At 37.7% G+C, this 12,258-nt stretch overlaps 1 protein-coding gene across 6 annotated transcripts in view; it reads right to left on the minus strand.

The window, feature by feature from the left end:
- Positions 1-12,258, minus strand: part of CLCN3 (chloride voltage-gated channel 3) — a 63,434-nt gene that overhangs the window by 22,550 nt on the left and 28,626 nt on the right. For all 6 annotated transcript variants that reach the window (XM_080639001.1, XM_080639000.1, XM_080638998.1 and 3 more), the window contains 2 exons: positions 2,981-3,138; positions 196-295 (listed from right to left, as the gene is read on the minus strand). In XM_080639001.1, the coding sequence (XP_080495127.1) occupies positions 196-295; positions 2,981-3,138 (258 nt within the window). The remainder of the gene's footprint in view (positions 1-195; positions 296-2,980; positions 3,139-12,258) is intronic.

Below are 12,258 nucleotides of genomic sequence, written 5' to 3' on the forward strand. Positions count from 1 at the left end.
TTTTGATTAGTAAACCCTCCCCTCAAAACACTAAAGCCTATAAATCAACCTTTTCCTTCCCAACCTTTTCCCTTCCTTATCGTAAGCAGTCTGAACCAGCTCTCATCCAGGTTGGGTGGTAACACACACATGAAAAACGCAGTAACTATACTTGCTGACAAATGTAAGAAAGAAACCCTCTGGTTTTTAATTTACCTGACGCCAAACCAGTTAATGTGACCACTAGCCATCCTGACCATGCATCGTACAAACTTTTTGTCATCTCCCATGCTGATTCTTTCTTCTTGCTGTTAATCTGCAAAGAGAAATTGTCATGTATTTGTATGTGTTTCCGTAATATGAATAGGAGGAAAAAAGTAAGTATGACAGACAAACTGCATGATGCAGGCTACAGGTAAGTAGATCCTCTTTTTAAACTACATGCACTCGCATTGTATGTAGTGTTTTACAGCTTGGTTACTCAGACATCAAACAACTGACAGAGGAAAGTAAATGTTCTTCATTTAAAAAACTAAACCCCAGAAAATGCATTATTAGGGTAAATGAACACTTTACATGATACACATCTAAAACATCTAAAATTGAAGAATTATTTCTCTCCTAAAACTTTTTTTTTTTGCTGTACCTCAAAGAAACAGTTAGTGTAGTGCTAAGAAGCTATTCCATACAATTCAAATTACTAAGCTTCAATTCCAAATATAAATATCTTTATCTTTGACTAAAAATCATACAAAACCAAACTCAAAGACTGGGTAACTACACAGTAACACTTCTAGACAACTCTTACTAATGACATCTAAAGTTATTGTACTAAAAAAAAAGGTAATTCTTACTTTAGCCTGATTTCCTTTATGCATTTAGCTGAAATTTGTGCATAACTTGTTTATGTTGAACCTTTATGATGTAATTGGATCTTATTCTTATGACTTTTTTATACTGTAAGAGGGGGGAGACAGTATGCGCAACAAACAGGGAGAAAAAAAGAAAAAGCCAACCAACAAAGTGCAGTACTAGACAACGAAATCTAGAAAAAATACCACTCCTAAAGCAAATCACAGAATTACAGAATAGTTAGGGCTGGAAAGGACCTTAAGATCATCTAGTTCCAACCCCCCTGCCATGGGCAGGGACACCCCACACTAAACCATGCCACCCAAGGCCTCATCCAGCCTGGCCTTGAACACCTCCAGGGATGGAGCATTCACAACCTCCCTGGGCAACCCATTCCAGTGCCTCACCACCCTCTCAGTAAAGAATTTCTTCCTTATATCCAATCTAAACTTCCCCTGTTTAAGTTTGAACCTGTTACCCCTCATCCTATCACTACAGTCCTTAATGAAGAGTCCCTCCTCAGCACTCTTATAGGCCCCCTTCAGATACTGCAAGACTGCTATGAGGTCTCCACGCAGCCTTCTCTTCTCTAGGCTGAACAGCCCCAACTTTCTCAGCCTATCAAATAAATACATTTTATAGTTTCCTCTATGTTTGAGATTCTCAAACTTTTTTCTTTTTTAATAAAAGAAAGTGTTTCTACAGTAGCACGTCTTTCAAAAACTCATTCCTTCTTCTTTCTACATCTTTGATTACATACATGGCCAGAGAGTCTCCTATCATTCAGGGCATATTTATAAATTTCACAGTAGTCCTGTGGCTATAAACTGAATTGTCTGACTTTTCTGTTCTCAGATACTGAACTGCCTAAGAGCTGAGCAAGTTCACCCTAGCCTGTTTCCCATGATTTGGTCAGGCCCAGCATGCTAGCCAAAGGTAAATCCACTGGACACTGACCTACACACCTGCAGTGTAAAGATGGCACTGTGTTAATTACTGCTTTGACATCAAATGGTGAAATGAAGTATTCCATGGAAAACACCTTCTTAGTTTTCGTTAAAAACATTCAGGCAAGGTACATGTTCTCAGATCCAATGTCCAAGTATCGCTTTTCCTTAGAAAAGCACTAGATAGTGTACTTGTGGATGTTTTGGTTTTTAAACTAGTGTAGGATTATTTTTTTAACCATGTCAAAGTAAATCAGCATATACACTCTACACTTGCTTCCACAAAGCTCAAAATGGTGTTTCCAAAGAAACCAGAATAATGCTACAGTGTTGTATATGAAGAAACCTCTCCTCTACCCCTCCACACACAATTCACTTTTAATTATTAACTTCGATACGTTAAAAATATTCCAGGAGAAATCACATCTCCAAATCTGTTCTGGTTTTAAGGTTAGTTAAGGTAAGTATCCCAAAAGTTTGGCAGTAAGGCTCTACATAGCATATTTCCTCTTAAAATTCTATTAAATAAATCTATTACATGAATGACAGAATCAAGCATGTTACTGACTAAAAAACCTAGAGTCCATTTCACGAAAGAACTGATAAAGATGAATGGTCTGAACTCTCAAGAAATCATGAGACAAGAAAAGCAAGTTCTGTGATGGGAGAGGAGAAAGGACATTTACCATACATACTGAGACTACTTTTTTGTCAAGCGTATGTACACTGATATAAATGTTTTATGTGTGAGAATTTTCACTTTCCATAATCCAAACAACAACCACACTACATTGCATTAGCACAGATACATTTGTGTCACTATAAAAGCAGCACACATAGGTGATTACTTTTCTGTACAAGTATTACCATAAGCACTGTTGTACTATCACAAATACATCTACACTGGAAAATAGCCTTAACTACACTAGCATGAAAAAAAGGCAGTAATGTAAAAATGGCATTTGGGTGACGGGGAGCTCTTCACGCTTTAATTAATTACCATTTCCTTTCCAAGTTGTAATACTGTTGGAGGACTGCAGGTATAAATGAAAAGGTGCTTTTTTAATAGCACTGTAGTTCTACCTAATGTAACTACTTACAAATTTAAAGTATGTAAATATTGGTATGTGTTACTGAATCAGACCTGAATTCCAAAATCCAACAAAAAACATTTTCCAATTATTGTTATTTATCTTAAGTACCCGTCTATGCCTTTCCCTGTCTTTGCACTTCTCTCGAACCCAGTCAATGGTATGGAAGTCATCATATGTTCCTACTCCAGGAATTGGTTCATCCAGCAGATCCAGCAAATGTGTTGAACTGTTGATATTTCCTCCATTTGTCATTGTATAATGAGTTCCTGTGGCAGAGGAAAGGCAGGAATTAATTAATGCTGCAACAAACAAGGTATTCGAATGTTCACAACACTACTGCATATAAAATTTCTGAACAACTGAGACACTTCCTATAATACGTGTATTTTACTTCATGTAGGTCTCTCAATGGTTCATGTCACTGTTTTTCCTGCCACTCATCTGCAGGTTAAATGAATGTACCAGTCAAAGTGGGTTTTTTGCTTTGTGTGCAGATTCCAGAGAAACTTCAACACAAAAGCAGCTCTGATACACATTTAACTTAAAGTTTATTTCAGTTTATAAACTACCACAGGAAAATCTCTTTGTAAAAAGGCAAACCCAGATGATTATATATGAAGTTCATAGCACTTTCATAAGTCGCTAGTTATTGTTACGTAAACACACCACTGATTAACAATCTCTCCTACATGTCTAATTCAAACCTAAAATACATTATCAAAAGATTAGCAGTGCAGCTAAAAAGTAACATAAAGCCAAGAAAATATTAAAAAAAAACCAACCAAAAATTTCTGATTTTACTAAAAGTGTATGTATATTGTTTATAGTTTTGATGGGGAAAATTCAAATTTTTCCAAAACTGAAGATCTGCATTTTATTTAATATCTCTTTCTCATTTTATTTAATATCTCTTTACCTGACAACATGGCAGTAATAGATAGGACCTCATTAGAACAGTTGTCACTACAGCTTACAACAACCATTTTAGCCAGTTGTGGGTCTCACGGAAATTCAGCCATCATGGATCCCAACTCTGTGAGTGCCCCATCCCTGGCAGTGTTCAAGGCCAGGCTGGATGGGGCTTTGAGCAAACTGGTCTAGGCAAAGGTGTTCCTGCCCGTGGCAGGCGTTTGGAAACAGATGATCTTAAGGTCCTTTCCAACCCTAACTATTCTATGAGTCTACGATTCCATGATCCCAACATCCCAAGGTCCCTTCCACCCCAAATCATTCTATGAGTCTATGATTCTATAACTCACAGAACAGGCCTTGGTCATGAGAAGTTAGAAATACTGTATAAAGTATCTCCTATTAACCCATCATCACTAGCTAGTTCCTTCACAAGCAGCTCGCATAGTAACATCCCAAACAGTATTTTTTTCAGTGATCAGAACAAGAGCAAATACTAAGAATTCTTCCCTCTTCACAAGTGATCAAGAAGGTTTTGGGGGTTTTAAGTTTTTAAACATCATCAATTCTGTAATACCTTAGCTTTTCTCAGCTCCTGTGCTATATTTACAGACCCCAAGTATAATTTTCTACTGGATGGTTGCCTAAATACAGCATGGCCACCATTTGCTCACCCAACACAAACTGCTTCTGCAACAGCAATTGCTACACAGGGAACATCTATCATGAGGTTAACAGATAATGACTTAAAGAGCAATTACTCTCAATTGTTTGCCTCAGAACAAAAAAACGTGGCAACAGCATATGGCATACCACAATAATGTCTATTCTTAAAGATGTGGGCCCAGGTGGCCAAGACTTTTATCAGTTCACTCTGATGATCTTCAGTTCAGACTTCTGATCAGTTCACAGGCATTAGAATTCATTTCACTAGACTGACCCAGGGATGGATAGGAAGGTGGGGGGGGGGGGACTGACCTGGGTTTTCCTGCTTGTTTTTTTGAGTTTTCAGAATTGCAAGCTCAGCTTCTAGGAGCCGTCAGCAGAAATTTCCAAATTATCAAAAAAAAAAAAAAAAAAAAAAAAAGATTTTCAAAGGGCCTACCTGTAAATTTCCAAATACTGCAAAAGCCAAGTTCACCAGCCCAAGCTTTCACCAACAACTGACAGACTCATGCACAGATAAAATGTGTCTTTTCCCGCTAAATTTGTGAAGTCTCAGATCTAGCAGAAGCAGTGTGGCATCTGGCATTATATTCAGATCCAAAGATGTGCTTCAGCCATCTACTGCTTGAGAGATTTCATATATGCCTGCTGTGGTTATTCTGACATTTTCTTAGTGGTGAAGACAACAAACACACAAGAAAATAATACCAAAATCCTGTTAAGAATAAACACAATCTAAAATTTTCAAGACACACAAACTAATGTTCATTACATATACACGTAACATATAGAAAAGCTTCAAAGTCTATTAAGATTACTCTTCTTTTTTTCTTTTAATCTTAAAGTAAGAGAATGCAAATGGATGAAACAACTACTCAGCAATGCTAGTAGCATTCTCTCGTAGCCAGCTAGCCTGGCTGCTGTCTTTTTTAATACTGTCTTTTCCCCAGTCTATGCTATATTGAATTTTCCCTCATCTATTGATCATAGATAAGACCTGTAAATCTCTTTCCTGCTAGTCTCTCTTAAGGTAGATGCAAAGCATTACCTATGGTTCCATTAATGAAAGGCTAACAACAACAAATTAAATCAGATTTGCTAATACAGGTGATTGTGAAAACCTTGCTTTAGGGTAACGGTTTCAATTCTCTTGCCATTTCCAATTCTCATAACTAGAAAGGAAGCGTAAGATACACGCCTGGCTAGCTGAAAGGGCAAGCTGATCTTGTGGAAGAGGCGGTAACAAAATTCATATTGTAATGACTAGTTTAGGTCTCAAAATTGAAAGGATAAGAGAAAACATTATGAAAATGTCATTTTTACATGAAATTAACCTCTTTCTCAGAGGTTAAACTCAGCCACAGTTTAATTATTAATCTTCTATAAAGTTACAATGTGAACAAGCAGTTTCCTGAACCTAAGGAAAGGAAAAGCTTGCCTTTGCCCTAGGGGAGTTTTATGCCCTGCTATATATGAAGCAGTATCCAAGCTATAAGGAACATGCAATCCTATGCCACAAAAGGCAAAGGAGAGTTGAGAGTTATAAATGTATCACAAACAGTAAGGGATGACATTATGCATATCACGGTGCTGAACTGGAATTCTCTCCAAGGAAACCACCAGGAATGGCACCATACTCACTGCACTAGACCTCAAGCAGAACTTTGAATAGACTGCAAAGAATGGTCATTGCCCGGATACAATAAAAATCCCAAATGAAACTGTGTCATGTTCCTACTTTGCCACCAAATACTGGAATATAAATGATTACTGTATGATGGGGAGGAGACAGAACAAGATGTGAAGCTGAAGAAGTGGTTTTGTTGAATACAGAGCTGCCAAGAATGCCTGATGCAGCTGAGTAGCTATAATCTCATGCCAACTGAGAAACCCTGCATCAGTGCGTGGTAGAAATGCTGCCCTATAGAAGACCACGAAGAGGACAACTGTACAAAACCTGGACACTGTATGTAATATGAACACGTCTGACAGCAGTGGGAAGAGGACATTCTCCAGCTAGTATTATGATCTATAAAGCAGGAGAATTTATAGCAGTGTACCTTTACCAATACGCAATACCTTATTAACTTCCACTTCTCTCTTCCCTTCCTTCTCTAGTATTTCACACAGTGAGACGCTCCTTCCAGCTATGACGATAATGATTCTTATCAGCATGAACTGGCATTTGTTGCCAGTGTTATTAGATTTATTTTCAACTCAATAGATTTTGTTAGAATCCTTACCAAAATACAGATTTCTCATCACATTCTAACCTCCAAGCAGGAAATCATCATTACCCTGAAAAACTGCTGCATTTAGCAAATGCAGCCTTCTAGACATTTCCAATATTCAGAATGTATTTCTCCTTCCTTCCTCCCAGACTTTCCTCGTCTTCAAGTTTCAAGACTCATTCTTAGGCTACAACTCAATGCAAGTGCTTTTCATCAAAATCCAAGCTGACTTAGTCTTTAAAAGCACAAAAAGTACCTAGCACACAAGGTATACAGGCACAGCCTCTAGCTATGGTAAGAGAACACCTCCAGTTTCTGTATGCACACTCCTGAGCCATTCTACAGCTGTCAAAAAATGAAGTCATCTTTTTGGTACGTATGAGTTTGCTTAAGACTTTATTAGACTGGGAAGCTGATGGTAAACGTGGCAGGAAGAACTTTCATTATTAGCATTATTCCAAACTAACCCATGTAACTACAGGGAGGGAAATACTAATATACGGATCCTCTCAGAGGCTCAATACAACTCACAGAAATCCTTACAAAGTAAAATAAACGCAATCTTTCCAGGTAGCTGGAATCCCTTTATTAGCACGCTCTTCTTCAACAGCATCTTTAACAATCCTGTATTCTCACCATGTAACTAGTGAGCTGCTGCAATCACAGACTGCAAGCTTCTAGACAATAAATGTAACATGCTTCCTCAGAGAAAGGAGATTGTCTCTTTTAGGTGGTTCAGTCACTGTAGGTCTTGCCTGAATTACCTTCTAGGAAGGCAGCTGACTTTTGTTATCCTTCCATGAATGTAATTCCAACCCTTCAGTACAATCCTTTCTCAGCAATCAGCTCAGGTAGTGCTGAAGAACTGCTTCAAGTGAAGTTGTTAATAAAACCCACCAGTGAAAAAACTAACAGTAGAACACTGTACTTTGGGACACCTGACCAGAAGGAAGTGCAGCAAAATCAAACAAAAATGCTACATGGACAAAACTGGAATAGAAGTAGTAGATTCCAACACCATAAATAAGCTCTCATCTCTGAAGATGTGGGGGTTTTGTCTGTTGATTGGGGGGTTTTGTTGGTGGTGGTTTTCTTTGGGTTTGGGTTTTTTTGTGAGAATGAAAAAATACAATCCAAAAATCGCTTGAGAGGACACTAGGTCTGATAGAAAAAGCAGTCTTTTTTTTATTTTATATTTTATATATTTTTTATATTTATTTTTTATTTTTATTTATTTTTTATTTTTATTTTATATTTATATATTTTAATATAATATTTTATATTGCTCTCATTCATCTCCCTCTGAACATGAAGTTATAGTGCATGGCTGTTAGCTCCCAACACTGACCCAACCTCCTGCTTTGCTTAGCTAGTCCCTTCTGACATAAAGCAGGAACAAAGAAATTACAGAACTAACATTTTCCTATACTCACACAAGTTGTTTTATGTATTACGAATTCCTCCTTGCCTTATGTCCCCCCGAAGGCAAGGAGTATCTCTTCTTTCATATTCTATATACATGTCTCATACAAGCAGTCTTTAATCATGACTGATGTTGGAATGATGATAAACATGAAAAAAGTTGATTTATGTAGCATTTTTCAGGTGCCATGCACAGCATTTTCAAAGGCTGCCTCACCTGCTCTAGTAGTGATCTCCTACTCCTTTCTCCTTTTGCAACTCAGTAGTTTTCTTTCAGATTTGAAAGCTACCCTGGGCAACATGCAGCTGATGAAAGTCGTGGACTTTTAAAGAAAAATAGCTGGTAAGTTTTTAGCTAATTCATTTAAAAAGAAAAAAATCACATCAGCAAGGATTTATACCTTTAAAACATGAGCAGACCACTACTGACTATTCAGCATAGTTTGAAAATTTTGACAATAAAACATTCTAAAACACTAACAAAGCAAAACATGAGTTGCTGACATTCATACGCTGTTGCACTTTTCACCTCTTAGATCTCTTGGAACAAATCCCCAGTGAAAGAACCTAGTAGATCACAAAGATCTTCGGGGTCCTGCTATCCTGTCTCTGACATGAAGAAATGAAGAGCCAGTGGACCTCGGTTCTCACTTCTTCTTGATGTTCCCTGGAAGCAGGGAGGCAGTAGGTTTCACACTCTACGATTTTAACTAGAGAGCTTCCACGCTCTACGATTTTAAAAATCCCACTGAAAGTACACTTAAAATACCTTGAGTTAAAGAAATGAGGGAGCTAGTGATTCAGTTAATCTAAATACAGTTTCACACAAGAAAGGGGTTTTGCAACATGTTTGATGCTCCTGATTCCCACGTAACTGTTTCAAACAATCCTTCCCAACTCTTTCCTTGTGTGCAGTGTCCCTTCTTTTCTTATATAAATAATGAGAAGAAAAACATCAAGGTTTAATAAAAATGCTGCATCCTAGGTAACCAAATGGTGCACAACAGATTTTTATGTGGTTCTCCACCAAGTGATTATCTGAATAATTAGCCAGTATCACCTAGAGAACAAATCCTCACAGTTGCAGCCTCCATAGCAAATAAGGTACAGAACAAAGACATGAATACGCTCAAGGGGGTAACTAGAAGAGTCAAGAAGGGACCATAATTTTATGATACAGTTTAAGACCCTTTCTATATTCTATACAGCATATAATATACATCTTATACATATAATAATGATGTGCATTATTATATGTATAAGATGTATATTTTAAATACACCACTGTGTCAAACTGAGCATATATGAGCTTAGTCCATTGTATGAAATGAGACATATCTCTCAGGACATAATCACAGAATAATGCTGAGCTGATCTGCTGCCACCCAAACAGGAGACCTTACTCCCCCTATTTCTCCCTCCCAAGTCCTGGTCACATACTCCCACTCTCCCCCTTGGATTAGCTCTGTCACCCTTGGATCCAACTGCACAGTAAACCAAGCAAACATGCTAATCCAACTAAGCAGATGAAAATACCAAATAAAAGATCTACCATTATATAGAACAAATCAAGCTTCTGTGCTGTCAGAGGAGAAACAGCCAATGAGAGAGCAAGAACTGAGAGAAGAGGTGGGGAATGACAAGTTCACCCTCTTTCACAGTAACAAACTGTCAGACTAGTTATATTGAAATACATAAATGCACCCTTGGGATCTTGTTAGATTTTAATTACATCTTTCTGCTGGAAACCATTCAAAACTTCTATATAAATATTAATATCCAGACACGATGCAGTAATATCCATTTCGCAGAGCTCAAAACTCCCAAAGGTGGCTGTGTCTGGAAACATTTCAGAGTTGTGAACACAACAACAGACAAACAATGTCGACATTTGAGTCAGGAGCAGAGCAACAGCAGGACCGAATTTGTCAAAGGTATTTCTCTACAAGCTACGTAATTTCTATAGCTTACAGCAAGAATACTCTAGTTTGCTGCTGCTCACATGTCCCTTTTTCTAGGCAGTGCACAACCACACAGCAGTCTCCTCAGCAGTCATCCTTCTGGCTGGCAGCAGTGTGCATTTCATTTGTGCACTGTGAAAGGAGAGGGGGAAAATAAATGCACCTCTGAGAGTGAAAATGAAGCTAATCAGTTTATACTAAAGGCTGGAATCAGCTCTCCCTGACACAACCATCCAAACATGCTGAGTGTTAAAATCAGCAGGGGCTGCAGCTTTCCGGAGGCCAGATACTAATCCAAGGCTTTGCTTCGCCCGTGTGTCCTTGGGTATTAGGTGGCAAGGGGAATGGAGGTGGGGAAGCACCCTGAATGCAACTCACACCATAAGGATCATTTACACTTGTAACAAAGATTGTATACATGAGATACGTGCTAGTGCCTCAGCTGCTGTCTCCATATTCAGACTTCAAAATCTGAGGCTTTCAATTAAAAAAAAAAAAAAGACAAGAAACAGTCATCAGTTATTTCAATTTGCCTGTAACCACTCAAAAAGAGTCATTAAGGACCGTTGTCTTTTCCTGGCTAGAAGTAATTTTTAAACCTCAGAATCAGGAGCACAGCACATCACGCCAGAGCGCCATAATTCGCTACTGTTGATGATTAACAATGTTAAAGTCTTTGTAATCAAGTAATAAATTCTTCGGCATAACAATGAATTTTCAGCCTCTCCAGTTGGCTCTCTGAACTGCATCAAAGGCTTACAAGCACAAATTGGTCTTTGTGCTACAATAAAACTGCATGCAGAAATGAAAAAAAGTATATACACATGAAAAAAGATCAGCTAGAAAAACATCAGATAGGTGGGAAACAGGAAAACTCAGAGCACGCTTTGAAGAATAGGATAAAAAAGAAAACGCTTTACCAAAGTACTGAATAACAAACCCCCCCTCTCCGATTCTCCTGCCAAACAAAAAAAATAAATTCTGTGTTTACCAATAACCCTCAAAAAAGCAGGAGTTAAACGGAAGTTGAATATTAGCACCTCAGAGTTAAACTAAGACTTTTAAAAACTTGAGTCTACTGCAAGTGCACAGGAGTGTGAGAAGGCAGCAAAGCCAAGGTTAAGTACTGCTCAATGTGTATAGCATAATTAAAAGAACACAAATAGCTTTGGCTTCTAATTTTAGGTGGAGGAAACACATCTGTTTCTATGATGCAGAAGAAAAAATGACTTTATTATTACAGATTTCTTGTAGTCTTAAAGGCAGAATGCACTGTATGTATTTAGGTATGTCTATAATGAATAGGCACTTCAGGTATGGAAGTGAGGCATTCTTGCAATCCCCACATTACTAACTTTACAACTTAAATAGAACACGAACAGTGCAGGAAGGAGATGAGAAAAATAAAAGGGATTAGATATATAAAGTTAGATAAAGCAACCATTATAAAAGGGAAATAATCTATCATCTAACAGCAGCCAAAGCAATACAAGTCGGAACAACAATTCCTAAGTGTTGCTACTGCATGCACATAAGACCTACTTACTTATACATTGTTTTGGAGGGCAAAGACAGAACGCATCAAAAATAATTCTGCTAACATGATTATCACAGTCAGGCCACATTCAAGCCAAAGGAGGGCAGAATCCTGGTTTGTTCATTAGCTTTCTAGTATCTCAGATGATAGTGCATCTCAAAATTATTTCCAAAATTGAGAAATATACCAGTAATAGAGAACTTACTGTCACAGAGCACATGCAAACAGATAACCTGCAGCTACCTACAAAGAACCATAGTTATATCTCATGGTACTTTCTGTTAATGACCAAAATAAAATCTGCTAAACTCATAACTGAAAATTCCTATCCCCTTTTTATACTAGAAACCTTAAACCCAAGGGCAGAAGAAATTCAGTGCCATAACCATGCTGAGTTTCTCCAAGTAATGCTTTTTCTCAAAGCACTCAATGTTGGACAACAATAATCATCCATCATATTTTCTGTCACGAACATGTAAATAGTCTAAAACTTAATTTTATTCCTCTTCCTGTGCTACCAGTAAAATTGCAGGAATGAACTCCAGCTCTAAGCATGTGTACGCAACTTTCACACCCATTTACTTCAAAGGTCACACTAAGAATTCCACTCTTTTAATGGCTTTTGATTTATTATTAATTCTTAAACATGAGGCTCATAAG

Source organism: Psittacula echo (assembly GCF_963264785.1).
Source record: "Psittacula echo genome assembly, chromosome: 1".
Classification (NCBI taxonomy): domain Eukaryota; kingdom Metazoa; phylum Chordata; class Aves; order Psittaciformes; family Psittacidae; genus Psittacula; species Psittacula echo.